This window comes from Patagioenas fasciata, chromosome 21 (genome assembly GCF_037038585.1).
Source record: "Patagioenas fasciata isolate bPatFas1 chromosome 21, bPatFas1.hap1, whole genome shotgun sequence".
Lineage (NCBI taxonomy): Eukaryota > Metazoa > Chordata > Aves > Columbiformes > Columbidae > Patagioenas > Patagioenas fasciata.
In genome coordinates, this window is record NC_092540.1 from 7,205,652 (window position 1) to 7,224,903 (window position 19,252).

The following is a 19,252-nucleotide window of genomic DNA, read 5'->3' on the forward strand; positions in this document are numbered from 1 at the left end:
ATGAGAAGGAGAGTGTGGGAGGGGAACCAGAACAGCTCTGGAAGAACAAGCACTGGTGCTCCCTGGTGTGGCTGCCGTGCTGGGCTCTTTTCCCTTCCACCCATGCACAAGGGAACTATCACTGCAGCTCCAGAAAGGTCTTGGAGAAAGAATGTCAGTGAAAATTATTGCTGAAGGATCCTTTATTTTGCTTAAACACAGAGAACACGATTCCACATTGACACAGCCACTCACTGAGAAAAGAAAAGCTGTCGGTGAATTACAAAGGGAATAAAAATATTATCATTAAAAAAAAAAATCACAAGTAGAGACAAAAAAATACTGCACACAGGATGAACCTCCAATGAGAATGTCTTCTTATGTAGAAGAAGACAGAGACAGTTTATAGGTTCAGAAGAAATCCAGTCATCAGTTTCCACAGGGCATCCTTGAGCTCCTGGTTCCTCATGCTGTAGATGAGGGGGTTCACTGCTGGAGGCACCACCGAGTACAGAACAGACACCACCAGGTCCAGGGATGGGGAGGAGATCGACGGGGGCTTCAGGTAGGCAAACATGCCAGTGCTGACAAACAGGGAGACCACGGCCAGGTGAGGGAGGCAGGTGGAAAAGGCTTTGTGCCGACCCTGCTCAGAGGGGATCCTCAGCACGGCCCTCAAGATCTGCACATAGGAAACCACAATGAACACAAAACACCCAAATCCTAACCAGACACTGACCACCATAAGCCCAAGTTCCCTGAGGTAGGTGCCCGAGCAGGAGAGCTTGAGGATCTGAGGGATTTCACAGAAGAACTGGTCCAGGGCATTGCCCTTGCACAGTGGCAGTGAAAATGTATTGGCCATGTGCAGCAGAGCATAGAGAAACCCAGTGGCCCAGGCAGCTGCTGCCATGTGGACACAAGCTCTGCTGCCCAGGAGGGTCCCGTAGTGCAGGGGTTTGCAGATGGCAACGTAGCGGTCGTAGGACATGATGGTGAGAAGAGAATATTCTGCAGCAAATAAGAAACAAAAAAAGAAGACCTGTGCAGCACATCCTGCATAGGAAATGACCTTGGTATCCCACAGAGAGTTGTTCATTGATTTGGGGACAGTGATGGAGATGCAGCCCAGGTCAAGGAGGGCGAGGTTGAGCAGGAAGAAGTACATAGGGGTGTGGAGGTGCTGGTCCCAGGCTATGGTGGTGATGATGAGGCCGTTGCCCAGGAGGGCAGCCAGGTAGATGCCCAGGAAGAGCCAGAAGTGCAAGAGCTGCAGCTCCCGTGTGTCTGCGAACGGCAGGAGGAGGAACTGGGTGGTGGAGCTGCTGTTGGACATTTGCAGCCTCTGGGCCTGAGGACCTGTGCAAGGAGCAAAAGACTGTGACAAGTTAGGGGAGACTTCTCAGAAGAAAATAAATGTGCTGTTTCTCATTGAAAACCCCCTCCACAATGGAGGGATGTTTCTGCTCATTCCTTTCTACCAAGTGAGAAAAACAGTTCATCACAGTTTAAAATGCAGTTGGGCATGCAGTTTCCATGAACACAGCTCTGGGACAAAACCGCCTGAGTTGGTGTCAGAACAAAAACTGACCCACACTCCCACCCCAACCCCAGAGAGCAAGAGCACCAGGGACACGTGGAGAAACAGGGAAGGACACTGCAGTGCTACCAGAAAACAGAGCAAGGACAGAAAGGCAGACGAGCAGGCTGTGGAACCTTCTCCTTACCCGGCTGTGCTGCTGCCACTCAATGACACTGTAGAGCAAGTACTTTTAGAACCTTTTTTGTGTACCACGTTCCAGGAACCCTTCACCTGGAGGTCCAGCTGCTGAGGTGGAGACTCGTGGCCTGGACCCCATGGCTTTGGGGCAGAGGCTCTGCTGGGGAGGAGAGGAGACCAGGGGGTTGAAGTGGGAATCATTTGCACTGCACGAGATGGCACAGAGGGTCCTGAATCCCTTCCCCAGCATTTCTGGTCCATCTCCCTCTCCCTGCCCATGTCTGTGCTGCCTGCAGCTGTGTCTCTGTCCCTGGGTCTGCTCCCTGTCAGTGTCACAGACCCCGTCCCATCCGCTGTGTGCTCAGCGCTGTCCTGCTCACACCTCCTGGCACTGCCCAGGGGCAGCTCTGTGTGTGCAGGGGCTCAGGAGCAGCTCAGACAAGTCCTAACGAGAACTGGGGTCTCAGTGTCTTCTCCAAAGAGAGAAATAAATCCTCATCTCCCACTGCACACCCAGACAACCAAGAGTGGAAAACTGAAAGCACAGACTCCTTCCCTTGCAGCTGTTGCTGTCTTGATGTCGCTGTTCAGAAGGACCCTCTGCCATGTCTGTGGGGTTGATCTGGAGCCCTGAGCAGCCCTGACCCACACAGCACCCTTCAACCCCACAAGCTCCCTGCCTGCCCTGCCAGGGGTCGCTCCTTCCACCCACAGCTGCTGCCATGGGATCTCCCCGGGCAGGCTGAGCGCTGACCCTGGCAGGCGGCAGAGTCACTGCCCCGGCACAGCCCTGGGGTGCAGGGACCCTGCTCTGCAGGACAGCCCTGGGCAGCCCTGGGTGCTCACCCGGCTTCACAGTTGTTCAACATTGCCTGACAAGATCCCCCTCCTTACAGATCTCACCAGCTGTGCCTGTGCCAGTTTTAGGAGATGCCTCCAGGAGCTACAGCTGCATTGCCCTGCACCCAGAGACTTACCATGGCAAGGGCTGCAAAGGTTTCTCCTCCAGTGAGCTCTCAGTCATCCTCCCAATCCTGACCACCTTCAATCTCTCTCTGCCTTGCTCGTCTCCCTGAGATCCCCAGGCAGAGCCCTCAGCCCTGCTGCGCTGTGCAGAGGAGCTGCTCCTGGGCAGAGCTGTCTCTCTGCAGCGCTGCCGCTTGCCAGGAGCTCCCTCTGTCCCAGGAGCCCAGCCCAGCTCAGCAGCACAGGAGCAGCCCAGGGCGCTTTAATGACCCCTCTGCTGGCTTTGGTGCTGAGTCCATGAACCTCAGGCCCTGGAGGAAGCTGATGAAACCTCTCAAGAAGTCAGATGCAAACTTCAAAGGTTCTTGCAAAGTTAATGAGTCCCATTGAGGGACACTACTGAGGAACAGACCCCAGGGTCTGATTGGAGAAGAAAACGGGATGCAGTGACAACAGGTCAGGAAAAGCAAGGTGAAGTTCTCTTAGATGCTGAGTAATCCTGTATGTGTTTCATTAATCAAAGGGCCATTATTTCTTTCTCATGCTGTTTCCCACTATGAAGAAAACCTCCACCACCTCTGAAACCACCCTTCAAGCACTCTCAGGCTACTCCTGCACTGCTGCAGCCTCCCCAGTGCTGTTGGGCTGAAACAGACCAGGTCCCTCAGCATCCCACACCATGTGCACAAGGTCCTGAACCTGCCTTGGCACAGCCCTGCACTCTCCAGTTCCTCCCTGCTTCTCCAGACTGGGAAGCCGCACACTGGCACACCCCCGTGTGTGTGGGGTCACACCAGTGCTGAACCGAATGGGATGAGAACTCCAGGTGTCTGGGTCCCCACGCTCCTCCTCATGCAGCCCCGTGTGCAGCTGCCTTGTTCATGGTGAGCGTGCACCACGGGCTGGTGTGGGGACCTTGGAGTGCCCAGGCCCTTCTCCTCAGGGTCACTGAGAACTCGTCGTTTCATCTCGTCAAAAATCAGAGATTTCTGATGGGTGAATACCAGGTATTCACAAGGTCTGGACTCTCCCTGGACTGTAGCTCAATTTGCTCAACTACTAAAGTTTGCATGCAGTTGGCTTATCCTGATGAAGGTGTCTCTGCCAACATGAGGCATTACAGGACACTACAAATATTGTCTCCTGGGGAAACAGTGGGGTCTTGTGGGTCTGATACTCATAATGCCAGAGGTCTGGAGTCAAAGGGATAGTTTCCCTTCATGTGGGAGAGCAGCAGGAATGTGTGGAGCTCTGTCTGGGGAGAAACAATGTCAGCTGAACACTGAGGAGTCAGCATGATAGCGCAGAACAACATGGGCAATGTTGTGGTCACTGAACATCAGCTACTGACTCAATGATCAGGAAGAGGAATTAGAGGAGGCCTCTTTCAGACAAGTGAAAGAAGCCTCATGTTGTCAGGGCGGTGTCCTCGTGGCAGACCTGAGATATCCCAATATCTGCAAGGTACCAGCCATACAGGAGGGGCTGGAGCTCATTGACAACATCTTCCTGACACGGGTGACTGAGGAGTCAGTGAGGTGAGGTGCCCTGTGGGACTTCACACTTACAAACCACAAAGAGTTGGTCAGGATGGAACAGTCAGGGATGGGAAAGGGGAGCTGAGGCTCCTGGGAGATGATCACAAGGCCAAGAGCAGGATTTCAGGAGAGCAAGCTTTGGCCTGCTGAGGGACCTGCTTGGGTCCTATGGGATATGACCTTGGTGTCTGCAGTGCTTTTCTCTCACATTTCCTCCCTCCTCTCTCCCACCTGCTGTTGTGCAGCGTTTTTTACCCTCTCCCAAATACAATATCCCAGACGTGCTGCCAACATCACTGAGTGGCTCAGATTTGACAAGGAGTGGGTCCATCTTGGAGCCAGCTGAAATGGGCTCTGTCTGATGTTGGTCAGACTCCTGTTGTCTTCTCAGAGAGGTGACAACTGTAGCACAGCCACACTCACCTCCAGTTCCAAGACTTGTCATATAAACCAGCACAGGGTGACTGTGCTTTGGGTGTTATAAAATGCTGGATTATGGAGAAGTAGTGGAAAATATCTTCTGTCAGCAACCTGAAGAAGTCACCAGTGGATGAGCAGTTTCCTATGGGGAACTGTAATTGACTGACATTCAGTGGCCTGGCAAAGTGGCAGGTGCCAGCAGTCCAGAGGATCTTGGGCCAACTGCTTAACATGTCCGCTTGGTGGGCAACAAGGGTGATTCTCACCTGGATCTGGAACTGGAAAACAAAAAGAGCTGGTGAGGGATGTGAACATCAGTGTCCACCTTGGCTGTTGTGACCTGGAAGCAGTGGGTTCGCAGGCAGCAGAGGGGAGGGAGGAAGGCCAGCAGCAGAGCACAGGCTGGTGGGCTCCAGAGGAGAAGACTTTAACATAGTGGGGGATGGCGGGCGACGTGGTGACATGGAAGTAGGTCTGGGTAGGATGAAGGAGCTCAGGAAATCTGATCAGCCTTACAAGACAGCCTGCTCCAAGCACAAAATGTTGTCTCTAAGTACCATGTAAAGAAGTGTTTGTCTTATGAGGCTGCTCGTCTGAACTGACATAGCTCCAGGGCAAAAAGGCAGCACACAGGAGGTGGAAGCAGGGGAAGCTGCTGAGGAGGAATTTAGAAACCTTGTCCACGGATGTGGGGATGATGCCAAAGCTGCCCTGACCTTGATACCTGCAGGGGAGTGTAAGGGCAGCAAGATGAACTGATTCATCTTCCTTACAGCAGAAGAATAGACAAGGGTAACATGGGCCTGCTGCTGAATTCATAAGAGTAGAATCAGACAGGACTGAGGTTCTTCATGGCTTCTTTGCCTCCATCTTCACCAGCAAGGTCTCCTGGGACTTGGTTCCTGAAGGCAGGAGTCTGGAGAACACCCAGCAGTGGATGGGCTCAAGTCAGGGGTGACCTGAGCAAACTCAGACACCATTATAGAACAGGAGATGGGTCATTTGACCCGCTCCCTGAACACAAGTGTCACTGTGCACAACACCTGAGATTCCCAGGAACACCCACCTCTTGGCCCAGAGGAGTGTGATTCCTCTTGAGGTGTCCTGGCCTGTCTCCTCACTCACATGGTGATTTAGGCACCCACTTTTCTGACATATTCTCTCTTTTTCAGGAGATGCACCACATCAATATGAACTGGAGGCTGCTGATACCACCTGTTCTGGAAAGGGAAGGAAGGGCGAGCAGGGAAGGAAATAGAAGAAATTTGGTTTCGTTGCTCTTTATTATGGAAATGCTTTTTGTTTGACTATTCCTGAAACCTCCCTAATCATCCACACCAGACTTGAAGCCTTTAGGAAAATGGTGCACAGAGCCTTGGCTTGTAAGAGCATTTTCGATGTTCATGAGCCCTCTGCTGCCATGATCCTGAACTGCAGCTACTGAAACAATGAACAAACCTCTGATGAAGTGAAAGGCAAAAGCAAACCCCAAGTTTCTGACGGTGTGTGGGACACCATGAAGGGCCATCACTGACACAGCTGTGAAGGAAACAACCAGTGCAGGTCCCTGTCCCTGGAGGCTGGTCAAGGAAAGACTTGGACACACTGGTTACAGGTGGTGAGGGCCGTGTGGAGGTGGCTCTGATGCCATGTCAGCCCTTGATGCTTGTTCATCACCAGAATGGTTGAGCCCTGACCCCTGGGACCTGGTAGACTTTTCTCCAATGTTTTCAAGGCTTTTCCTGTGGTCAGTGTGAGTATTTTGTTTTTTGGGGGTGGGTTTTATGTCAAGTGCTGTTGCTTTAACTGCAAGGGTCTGTTTTCTGTGGAGTTGGAAATGTCTGTGAGTTCCTCACAGCTCATCCAGCTTCTTTCATTCACCTGGCAATGGTCACCAATCACCTCAGTGTCCCAGTCCCAAATTTGCTTGTGAGGCGCAGAATGACCTTACAACCCTTGAGGTTATAAAGAGGGTATGCATTTATTTACGACGCTGGACTCACGGGGAATCATTTCACCTAATGCGTGTGTAAAATTACAGTAGCTGTGAACTTGGTTAAATGGAACACCTATACATATTCATAACCTGTCCCCAAGAGGGCGGTTCTTATTACAATGAGTTCAGGAGACCATTTCCAGAGTCTCCACCTCCGGCTCCTCCTGGTTGCAACTGTGCAGTGATCGTGAACCCGGGTCCTCTTTCTCTGTACACGGTCACCTTTGGTCCAGTGTGATGAGTTGGTTGGGTCTCAGACTGCTGAGTCAGTTAAAACTGGCGTATCTCCTGTCCTGTGCCCAAGACTCTGTAATCTGGGTCACCCAAGGATGCATCAAGGACTATTATCTTTGTGAGGCGTCAGTGAACTCCTGTTTTTTGTACAATAAGTTACACAGAGTTAAGCAAGGCTGGGCAAGAGTGATGTGGGTTAAAGTGTCAGCTCTCTAAGTGTCTTTAGTGATGTGGGGTAGGGTTAGTTCCTTAAGTGTCAAGTGTTAGTTTTTAAGTGTTAATTAGTTAATTGTCAATTTCCTGCATCACTACAAGGACGTCATGAAGCTGTTCATGAAGAAATCAGAAAGGCTAAAGCCCAACTGGAGCTGAATCTGAGCAGTGCCATCAAAAGGAAAAAAAAACAAACTATAAATACTTCAGAAAAAAAAAAAAAAAGGATGCACAAGGAAATATATTGACAAAAGAACAGGGAAAGGTTGAGGTACTAGAAGCCTCCTTTGACTCAGTCTTTAATAGTCAGAACAGTTGTGCTCCAGGTATCCAGCCCCCTGAGACAGAAGACAGGGATGAGGAGCAGAATGAAGTCCAAACAATCCAAGGGGAAATGGTTGGTGACCTGCTACACCACTTGGACACCCACAGGTCTATGTGGCCAGATACACCCACGGGTGCTGAGGGAGCAGGCAGAGGTGATCCCTGAGCCTCTTTCCATTATCTACCAGCAATCATGGCTGAGTGGGGTGGTCCCAGTTGGCTGAAAGTTGGTAAATGTGACACCCATCTACAAGACGGGACATAAGAATGATCTAGGGAACTACAGTCCTGTCAACCTGACCTCAGTCCCAGGGAATAGTATGGATCATATCATCCTGAGTGCCATTATGTGGCAGACACAGGACAACCAGGTGATCAGTCCTAGGCAGCATGGGTTTAAGAAAGGCAGGTCCTGCTTGACAAACCTGATTTCCTCCATGACAAGGCACCCTGTATAGGGGATGAGGGAAGCTTTATTAAGACTTTGACACTGTTTCCCACAGCATCTCCTGGAGAAGCTGCAGCTCATGGCCTGGATGGTGTATCTGGAATGGATAAAGAACTGGCTGGAGGGCTGGGCCCAAGGAGTTGTGGTGAACGGAGCCAAATCCAGTTGGTGGCCGGTCATGAGTGGTGTCCCCAGGGCTCAGTATTGGTGCCAGTTCTGTTTAATCTCTTTATCAAGGATTTAGACAAGGGGAACACGTGCACCCTCAATAAGTTTGCAGATGACACCAAGTTTGTTGGGAGTGTTGACCTGCTAGAGGGTAGGAAGTCTCTACAGAGAGATCTGGATCAGGTGGATCGATGGGCTGAGGCCAATTGTATGAGGTTCAACACGGCCAAATGCTGGGTCCTGCACTTTGGTCACAACAACCCCAGGCAGCGCTACAGGCTGAGGGAAGAACGGCTAGAAATTTGCCAGGACGGAAAGGACCTGGGGTTGTTGTAACAGTGGCTGAACATGAGCCAGCATGTGCCCAGGTGGCCAAATAGGGCCAGCGGCATCCTGGCTGGATCAGCAGTAGTGTGGCCAGCAGGACTAGGGCAGTGATTGTTCTCATGTAGTGAGGACTGCTGAGTCTGCACCTCGAGTCCTGGGGTCAGCTTTGAGCCCCTTATGACAAAAAAGACCTTGAGGTTCTGGAGCAAGTTCAGAGAAGGGAACGGAGTTGGTGAGGGGCTGAAGAGCAAGTGTGATGAGGAGCAGTTGACGGAACAGGAGATGTTTAACCTGGAGAACAGGAGGCTGAGGGGAGACCTTATGAGTGTCCACAACTACCTGAAAAGAGGTTGGAACATGGAGGGCGTTGATCTCTTCTCCCAAGTACCGAGGGAGAGGACAAGACGGAATGGCCTTAAGTTTTGCCAGGGGAGGTTTAGATTGGACATTAGGAAACACTTCTTCATGGAAAAGGTTGTGAAGCAGTGACCAGGGTTCCCAGGGAAGTGGCTGAGTCATCATTCCTGGCGGTGTCTAAAAGATGTGTAGAGAAGGTTCTCTGGGAAATGGTCTAGTGCTAGAGTTAGGTTGTGGTTGGACTCCATGGTCTCCTCTAAATCAAATTATTTTCTGTTTCTAGGATCCTGTTATTCTATTCTTGAAGGCTTATTTCCCAGATGGTGGAGCTTTCCTTGGAGATAGGAATCATACAAGCATAGAGAGTGTTGGAAGGAAGCCTCAAAGGTCATCTAGTCCAACTCCCCTGCCATGGGCAGGGACATCTTCAAGCAGATCAGGCTGCTCAGAGTCCCATCCAGCCTGGCCTGGGAATTCTTCAGGGATGGGGCATCCACCACCTCTCTGGGCAACCAGTGGTTGTGTTTCATCACCCACATTGTGAAAAATGTCTTCCACATGTCTGGCCTCAATCTCTCCTCTTCTAGTTCAAAACCATCACCCCTTGTCCTATCACAACAAGCCCTGCTAAAAAGTCTGTCCCCATCATTCTTATTCACCCCTTTTAAGTACAGAAACATGGCAATAAGGTCTCCCTGGAGCCTTCCCTTCTCCAGGCTGAACTGCACCAACTCTCCCAGCCTGTCTTCCCAGCAGAGCTGTTCCATCCCTCTGATCATTTTGGTGACCGTGCTCTGGACCCTCTCCAACACATCCATGTCTTTCCTGTACTGAGGGCTCCAGAGCTGGATGCAGGACTCCAGGTGGGGTCTCACCAGAGTGGGGCAGAATCCCCTCCCTTGACCTGCTGGTCATGCTCCTTTGGATGCAGCCCAAGATACGTTTGACCTTCTGGGCTGCAAGTGCACATTGTCGGCTACAGTCCAGTCTTTCACCCACCAGTCCCCGCAAGTCTTTCTCATCAGGGCTGCTCTCCATCCCTTCATTCCCAGCCTGTACTGATACCCAGGGTTGCCCCAACCCAGCTGCAGGACCTTGCATTTGGCCTTGTTCAACCTCAGGAGATTCACATGGATCCAGGTCTTAAGCTTATCCAGGTCCCTCTGAATGCCCTACTGTCCCTCAGATGTGTCAGCAACACCATTCAGTTTGGTGTCATCTGCAAACTTGCTGAGGGTACACTTGATCCCACTGTGTCATTGATGAAGATATTAAACAGTACCGATCCCAGTATGGACTCCTGAGGGACAACACTTGTCAGCAGTGTCCATCCAGACATTGTGCCATTGACCACCACTCTCTGGGTGCGACCACTGGGACGGTTCCTCACCCACAAAACAGTACAGTCATCAAATCCATATCTCTCCAATGTAGGGAGAAGGATGTTGTGAAGGACCATGTGAAAGGCTTTACAGAAGTCCAGATAGATGACATCCATAGCCCGCCCTTTGTCCACTGATGTAGTTACTCCATCGTAGAAGGCCACTGGGTTGCTCAAGGCAGGACTTGCCCTTGGTGGAGCCGTGCTGCCTGTCTCAAATCACCTCCCTGTCCTCCCTGTACCTTAGCACAGCTTCTAGGAGGATCTGTGCCATCATCCTCCCAGGCACAGGTAAGGGGCTGACACCTCATGGCCTCCTTGCACACCCCCAGGAAGGCTGGGAGCTGTCACAGCATTGTCCTTCACTCAGCATCACACAGCCCACATCCCCCTGGCGCAGGAAGAGCCCTGAGCAATGTGTGAGGGACAGGATCTGCCTTCCCAGGGGCTGGGGGTCAGGCCTTGGCCTCTCTGCTTCACCCAACAAAACCAGGCTTTTCTCTGCACCTCAGCTGCCTGCACATTTCCCTTTGTTTTTCTGCCATCATGGCCTCCAATTCTCTGCTCTAACGAGTCCCTGGGGAGGCTCTGCTGGTACTTGCCCTCAGTGGAACTCATTAATACTTCAAGGTACTTAGTACTTTTTTCTTCTGGCTTTGAGTTCTGGAAAGGTTTGTGCAATCTCCTCTCAGCACCTGAGTAATGTTCAAGGACTCAGCACCAAATGCACCATGGGGCTCATTACACTGAAGAAAGCTCTAACAAGCCATGTCTCTTCTTGTAATTGTCTTCCAATCTTGTCTAGTTAATTAGAGAGTTTTCTTGGTGTAATTATGGAGAAAGATTTCAAAAGCTTCTGACAAAAATGTCTTTCTATTGTAAAGGGTGCATTTCATTACTGTTCAGTTTGGAGAAGAGCTGATTGCAGCATTATCTGATGTGGATCCAGGGTCTCTCCTAAGCAGGTCTGGACTGGCTGGAGAAGCTGTCCCTTGAGCTCTCACACCGTGTGCACAACCTTGCTCCTCACCTCCCCAGCCCCATCGTTTCTCTCACTGGCCCCCTGGGCCTTGCATCCCTTTTCCTTACACCAGACTTCTCCACTGCAGTCTGCAGCTGGATGTGCCGGCTCCTTTGCACCAGCTCCCACCTGCTCTCCTTGGAGACCTGGCTGCACACAGCAAACAGGGACTTTGCTTTACCTTTGAACAAACAAAATAACACTGAAAGAGTCATGATTAAAAGAAAACACACACTCCTCAACTGTACGCCAAGGACAAACTGCCACCACTGAGGTTCACCTTCTCCAAGGCATAACCATGCAAGTAATGTTGTAGAGAGAAAGGAAATTGTGAAATAAACACAATAAAAGAGTTGTCTAAAGACAGAATTAGACAGACTACTGAAAGAAAAGGAAGCTTTTAACTCCTTGAAGCTGAAAGCAGCAACTGGGTTGTTGACAAGTGTCTGAGTGATCAAACAGTAAGAAGAAGGGAAGTCCAGAGAGCAATCACAAGTGCTTGTGTGCAGATCAGCTGCTGGAAATGGGACTTCAGACATGGTCAGTTTAGTTAGGGCAGGAGGAAATACCTGGAGGATGATGGAGATCAGATGCACATATAACAGAGAGAGTGCTGAGAAGGGAAATGGTGTCGAAGATCAGAACCTCTCCTCTTGTTCTTAATGCACATCCTGAAAAGTCTCTGTTTTCTCTCTTTTGAAAACAGTCGTATTTAAAGTATTCAAAACAAAGAAAGGAGAATTAGAACACCAACAACGTTTCATATTTCATGTTGCAAGAAGACATTCCCTTCTCTCTACATCTTCCAATCCACTCTACATCTAACACAATCCTTTCCAGTCTATGGGACAGCAGGGGCAGCATCCCAGGAGCTGAGACAGCAGGACGGTGTCACATTGAGGCCACTCTGCACCATCTTGGAAAGAATCAAAACCAACTTCTTGACTGGGGTAGTTCCATTTTACACGTGTCACACAGGGCAGATGAAGGGAGCTCAGAACTCCAGACTCTGCTGCACGGTTGGGTCTTCAGAGACAGGAAATGCAGGTGACAGTGTGTGTCAGTGCACACCACATAAAGATTCTGGCTTCCTTGGTGACTTTGCACTGACCTGGGATCTGTTCCTTGGCTTTCTTTGCCTAAAAAGGAAGGAACTCCCCTATGTCACCTGCTCCTCACACCAGAAAAAGGAAGGAGAAAATGTATGGAATAGGGATGATATGGGAGCAATTCTGTCCAAGAGTTGTATTCTTTCAATGCTAAAAAAGGTAGAAGTGAGAGAAAGCACTGTTTTAAGAACTTCATAGAAGAAGATAACTACTGAGATGTAGCATCTGTTCTGAGAATTGCGAATGACTGTTGGGAAGGACATTAAAGAGCTTTAGTTCATTAGCATAACGATGAATAAGGAATTCTCTGTTACTGTTATCAGTGATAGTAACACCATTCAAAAAATATCTTTGAGACCAACTCTGTTGCCCCTTGGCTCCAAAGCTCAGCCTGCTCAGAGTTTGACAGGATTGCTTCAAACCCCTGTGACCCAAATCTCTACAACTGTCTCTCCTCAACAGCCTTTTACCCCAGGAAGGGAAAAACTCCCAATGCAGGCACCAAACCTGTGCCCAATCTGCCTGGAGAGCCAGGACAGTTGTGCCACACAACAACCGCCCTTGAAGAAAGCTGCAGGTAGTGGGAATTGAAATGGTTTCAAATCAAATAATGGAATCATAACATCATAGAATCATTTAGTTTGGAAAAGGGTGGTCTAGGAAAAGTCACCCTTTTTGTCCCCAGGTGCACGGACACTGCTCATGTGCCTCTGCAGAGAGTGGCAGGAGCTGGATCCCCTTCTTTGGACAGACTCCTTCCAGGAGAGACACAGACACAGGGGTAACTCATCAGGTCTTGACGGCATTTCACTCGGCATCAGTTTTGACACATTAGGTGCTGTCCTGTAACTGCCCTTTCTGCACAAATGATCACACAAAGACAACCATTCAGTAAGACATGATCATAAAGGGGCTGTTATGGAGAAGAAAGCTCACCATGAACTCTGGAGAGAGCGAGGAAGTTTATAACAAGCACCAGGAAGAACCAAGAAGCTCAAGGCCTCTTCTGAAGAGTGGGAGGCCCTGAGCAGCTGTGATTGGCCATGTGTAGGTGTGGGAGAGGGTCAGGGCATGTCAGGGAGAAGCAATGAGATGGCCGATGGCTTCAGTGAACACTTCCATCCATGTCTGAGCCCAGAAATGGAAAGCAGTTGATGTCTGCAGGTGGAGGAGGAACAGGAGGAAGATTTTCCTGGGAATATGGAAGGAAGAAAGGCCTCTCTTGGGCTACTCATGTATGGCAGTGACATTTCCATCCTGTGGGCATGGCTGTGCCTGGGAGATGGGGAATGGCTGCTGCTGGGGTGGCTGTGCTCAGTCATGGCCCATGAGCTGGCCCTGCTCTGCTCCTCTCTTACACTGCCCACACTTGGATGGTCCTCAGGAATCATCCATGAGCCTGGTGGATGAATGAACCTCCTGGAGTGATGGGTATAGATCCAAACAGAGGATTCAAGCAATTGTGGGACTGGGACATTGAGGTGATTGGTGACCATTGCCAGGTGTATGAAAGAAGTTGAATGAGTTGTGAGGAACTCACAGGCATTTGCAGCTCCACAAAAAACCAGACCCTTGCAATTAAAGCAACAACACTTGACATAAAGCCCACCCCAAAACACAAAACACTCACACTGACCACAGGCAGAGCCTGAGAAACATTTGACTGAAAGGGTCTCCTTTGTCTGGCCCTGGGGTCAGGGTTTGGCCATTCTGATGATGAACAAACATCAACAGCTCACGGGGCACCAGAACCACCTCCACATTGCCTTTACCACCTCTGACCATTGTCTCCAGGGACATGGACTGCTTGTGTCAGCAATGGCCCTTTGTGGGATCCCAAACACCCTCAGAAACTTGGGGTTTGTTTCCGTCCTTCAGTTCATGACAGGTTTGTTCATTCTTTCAGTACCTGCAGTTCAGGATCATGGCAGCAGAGGGCTCAGTAACATCCAAAATGCCTTTACAAGACAAGGCTCTGTGCAGCACTTTCCTAAAGACTTGAAGTCTGGTGTGGATGATTTCAGAGATTTCAGAATTGTAGCCAAGCAATGAGCATTTCCATAATAAAGAGTAATAAAGTCAAATCTCTAATATTTCCGTCCCCCTCCCAAAACCCTCATTTCCAGAACAGCTGGTATCAACAATCTCCAATAAATATGGATCTAGAGAATCTCCTGATAACGACTGAATGTGTCAGAGAAGTGGGTGCCTAAAGCATCACTTGATGGACGAGACAGGCCAGGACACCTCAAGAGGAATCACACAACTCTGGGCCAAGAGGTGGGTGTTCCTGGGAATCTCAGGTGCCACAGCACAGTGATACTTGTGTTCAGGGAGCTGGTCAAATGACCCATCTCCTGTTCTATAATGGTGTCTGAGTTTGCTCAGGTCACCCCTGACTTGAGCCCCATCCACTGCTGGGTGTTCTCCAGACTCCTGCCTTCAGGAACAAAGTCCCAGGAGACCTTGCTGACGAAGATAGATGCAAAGAAGCCATGAAGAACCTGAGTCCTGTCTGATTCTACTCTTATGAAGTTCACCAGCAGTTCCACATTCACCCTGTCTGTTATTTTATTGGAAAAGAAGCAGTGTCAGCTGATTTCAGCTGGCTCCAAGATGGACCCACTCCTTGCCAAATCTGAGCCACTCAGTGATGCCGGCAGCACCTCTGGGATATTGTATTTGAGAAAGGGTAAAAAACACTGCACAACAGCAGGTGGGAGAGAGGAGGGAGGAAATGTGAGAGAAAAGCACTGCAGACACCAAGGTCATATCCCATAGGACCCAAGCAGGTCCCTCAGCAGGCCAAAGCTTGCTCTCCTGAAATCCTGCTCTTGGCCTTGTGATCATCTCCCAGGAGCCTCAGCTCCACTTTCCCATCCCTGACTGTTCCATCCTGACCAACTCTTTGTGGTTTGTAAGTGTGAAGTCCCACAGGGCACCTCACCTCACTGACTCCTCAGTCACCTGTGTCAGGAAGATATTGTCAATGAGCTCCAACCCCTCCTGGATGGCTGGTACCTTGCAAATATTGGATATCTCACGTCTGATACAAGGACACCGCCCTTAAAACATGATGCTTCTTTCATTTGTCGTGAAGGAGGCCTCATATATTTTCTCTTCCTCATCAGTGAGTCAGTAGCTGATGTCCAGTCATCACAACACTGCCCATGTTGTTATGCCTTTTCCTGATGACTCCTCAACCTTCAGCTGACATTTTCTGTTCCCAGGCTGAATTTCATGCATTCCTGCTGTTCTCTCACAAGAGGGGAATCTACCCCTGTGAGTCCAGACCTCTGACATTGTTAGTAACGGACCCCCAAGACCCCACGTTTTCTCCAGGAGATGGTATTTGTAGTGTCCTGTAGCTCCTTATCCTGTTATCTTAGGAGAGAAACCCTTATCAGGATAAACCATCTGCATGAAAACATTAACAGCTGAGCAAATGGAGCTTCAGTCCAGGGAGAGTCCAGACCTTGTGAATATCTGGTATTCGGCCAGCAGAAAGCTCTGAAGTTGTACAAAGACACGTGACCAGTGCTGTATCAGGGTGGGACAATAACCCCATCCATCAGGACAGAGCAGGACCTGACACGCTGAGCAGTGACCCTGAGGAGAAGGGCCTGGGCACTCCAGGGTCCCCACACCAGCCCGTGGTGCACGCTCACCATGAACAAGGCAGCTGCACACGGGGCTGCATGAGGAGGAGCGTGGGGACCCTGACACCTGGAGTTCTCATCCCATTCGGTTCAGCACTGGTGTGACCCCACACACACGGGGGTGTGCCAGTGTGCGGCTTCCCAGTTTGGAGAAGCAGGGGGGAACTGGAGAGTGCAGGGCTCTGCCAAGGCAGGTTCAGGACCTTGTGCACATGGTGTGGGATGCTGAGGGACCTGGGCTGCTTCAGCCCAACAGCACTGGGGAGGCTGCAGCAGTGCAGGAGAAGCCTGAGAGTGCTTGAAGGGTGGTTTCAGAGGTGGTGGAGGTTTTCTGCATACTGGGAAACAGCATGAGAAAGAAATAATGGCCCAAAGTGCATCTGGGGAGGTCCACGCTGGACATGAGCAGAAAGGAATGTGACTGGAAGGGCAGTGCTGTGGTGGAGCAGGTCAGCAGAGGGAGTCTGCATCAGCCCAAGGCTTTGTGCTTCAAGGAACAGCTGGGGAGGATGCAGAGATCTCAGCAAAGGGAGGAAGATGCTCAGACAAGAGCAAGGTGGGGCAGCAGGGGGGATGTCTGCAGCCTGCAGGGAAAGAGGTGCAGGGGATGCCAGAGCACAGGACAGGCTGTGGTGGAGATGATCAAGGGATGTAAAGAGGCTGAAAGCCCCAACAGACATGAGCTCCTTCTCCCCTTGGCTATGGCTGTCGTCTGCACCTCTGATGCCTGTGACGAGACACCTTGTCCTTCCAGCACAGGGGCCTCATGGCCTCCTTGTCCCCAGCCAGGAACCTGGGAGCTGTGGGACCATAGTCCTGCCCTTGGCCTTGCACAGCCCCACATCACACTGTCCAGGAAGGGCCCTGAGCAATGTGGGAGGAACAGGGTCTGCCTTCCCAGGGCTGGGGGTCAGGGCTTGGCCCTTTGGTTAATGAAACACATTCAGGTTTACTCAGCATCTAAGAGAACTTCACCTTGCTTTTCCTGACCTCTTGTCACTGCATCCCGTTTTCTTCTCTAACCGGACCCTGGGGTCAGTTCCTCAGTAGTGTCCCTCAGTGGGACTCATTAACATTGCAAGAAACTTTGGAGTTTGAATCTGACTTCTTGAGAGGTTTCATCAGCTTCCCCTCAGGGTTTGAGGTCCATGGACTCAGCACCAAACCCACCAGAGGGGTCATTAATGCACCTTGGGCTGCTCCTGTGCTACTGAGCTGGGCTGGGCTCCTGGGACACAGGGAGCTCCTGGCAAGCGGCAGCGCTGCAGAGAGACAGCTCTGCCCAGGAGCAGCTCCTCTGCACAGCGCAGCAGGGCTGACGGCTCAGCCTGGGGATCTCAGGGAGACGAGCAAGGCACTGCCCTGGCTCAGAGAGCTCCACTGAGCCCCTGCAGAGGACGCGGAGGCCAATTCCCACCTGAGGTTTACATACAGGAACACTAAACCAGCCCCCAGGAGCATCCCAAGCCTCTGGAGACACTGGTACAAGCGCAGTTTCCCCTGGCGAGTCCCTTCCCACCCGCAGCTCGTGGAAGCCTCACCCAGGGTGCTGGAGAGACCCTCGGTCGGGGCACCGAGGTCCTGGGCTGCGGTCAGCGGTGTCACAGGGTGGTTGGGCAGCTCCTGGCGGGGCTGTTCACGCCGTCTCCTCTGGTGAGCCATGCTCAGCCGCTGCTACGCGGTCTCTGGGAGAAAGGGAGAGAGAGAAGCTGTCAGAAAAGCTTCAGGGCTTGGGCACTGTGGCCCCAGGCCCAGTGGGGAGGGTGAGGAGACACCTCCCTGATGCAGACGCTGCTGCTGCTGCTCCAGCTGCTCCTGCTGCTGCTGCGGGACCTGCTCCTCCTCTGGCCGCTTTGGGTTTAAAAGCCCAAGTCTCTTTCGCCTTGTGTTCCCTCCCCCTGAGAGGCCCCCAGTCTGGACTTTTCTTTGCTGTACCTTTTAAGTTGTATTTTGTCTTATAATTCAAGTATCTCTTTAAAATGCAAACGCCTGAGACTCTGATACAGGGAACCTGGGGACAAGAACGTTCCTGTGGCAGTTTGTGCACACGAATCCGCGTGTGGCACTGCTTTGCTGATGGAGCTGGGAAGGAAATCCTCGTCCTTCTCTGGAGCCGAAAACCACACGCGGTGGTTGGAGAAACTGCCAGTTTGACCTGGAAGGACGAAGCCAGAATTTGAGGGCAGAAATCAGTTGCCCCAGGTCCTTAGGTCTGGAGGTTGCTCTGGGATGTTCTTCTGTTTTTTAAAGGCCATGTTCCAGAACACAACGATGCCAAGTGAAGGGTCCAGGCTGTGTTTTCCTCCCCGCGCATTTCCCTGTGTGATCTGCTCTGTGACCCCCCGTGAGCAGGGGTTGGACTGGGGGTCTGCAGAGGCCCCTTCAGCCCCACCAGGCTGGGATTCTGTGGTTCTGTGACTCTGCCCTGCGGTTCCCCAGCACCCCCAGGATGTTCCACAGCCCACAGGCAACTGCAGCTTTTCCTTTTCGGGCCGATTTCTGAAAAACCCCTGGCTCTTGTGCTGGGCTTCACCTCCCGTCCGGGTACCCCGGGGTGACAGCGGGGCCTCTCCGGTCCTTCCGCGGGCTCTGCCCGGTCGGAGCAGCAAGGCCGGCGATGGGGAGGGGTTCCCGGGGAGGGCAGAGCCCGTCCCGCGGGGCTGCGGGGACGTTTCTAGGCAGGCTCCGCGCTAAACAGCCCCGTTGCTAGGGCAGGGGGGCATTCCCAGCCCGGCGCTGCGGTAGACAGACCCGTTGCTACGGCTGCGGGGCCTTCCAGGCCGGACTCCGCGCGGCGCGGCCCCCGTCGCTATGGGAACGGGGCCCTTCCAGTGCGGGCGGCGCGCAGCATGGCGGTGCCCCTGCCGAGCGCGGCGCTGAGCGGCGTCCGGAGCGGGCGGGCGTTCGGCACGGCCGGTGAGTCCCGGGCCGGGGAGTCCCGGTTCCCCTGCGCGGGCAGCGGGAGCCGCTTGGGGCGTGGCGGGGAGAGCGCTCGGGCGGCTGAATTGCTGGCGTGGCCGGCTCGGGGAGGCGGGGGTGGCTCCGGCTCTTCCCGGGCTCTCTCGGCCTCGTCTCTTGCGCTCTGGAGAAAGCGGGAACTCTCTGGCAGCGAAGAGGTGGAGTGAACAGCAGAGGCAATGCCGCTGTTCGGCGGCATTCTTTATTTCATCAGCGCTGGGCAGCACTGGTAGACGCTTGCACCTGGGCAGGAACAAGCCCAGGTTCCAGTCTAAGCTGGGGAAGGACCTGTTGGAGAGCAGCGAAGGGGAAAGGGACCTGGGGGTCCTGGGGACAGCAGGGTGACCATGAGCCAGCACTGGGCCCTTGTGGCCAGGAAGCCAATGGTACCTGGGGTGGATTAGAAGGGGGTGGTCAGTAGGTCAGAGAGGTTC

The 19,252-nt window shown here is 52.0% G+C and overlaps 1 protein-coding gene across 1 annotated transcript; it reads right to left on the reverse strand.

The window, feature by feature from the left end:
- Positions 1–382: 382 nt before the first annotated feature.
- On the reverse strand, positions 383–18,779 carry LOC139829566 (olfactory receptor 14A16-like). The gene is made up of 4 exons (XM_071817732.1): positions 17,402–18,779; positions 4,627–4,901; positions 1,707–1,856; positions 383–1,357 (listed from the first exon to the last, which is right to left on the reverse strand). Exon 4 carries the CDS (start codon positions 1,313–1,315, stop codon positions 383–385), a length of 933 nt encoding a protein of 310 aa, XP_071673833.1. The 5' UTR covers positions 1,316–1,357; positions 1,707–1,856; positions 4,627–4,901; positions 17,402–18,779.
- Between the last annotated feature and the right edge of the window lie 473 nt (positions 18,780–19,252).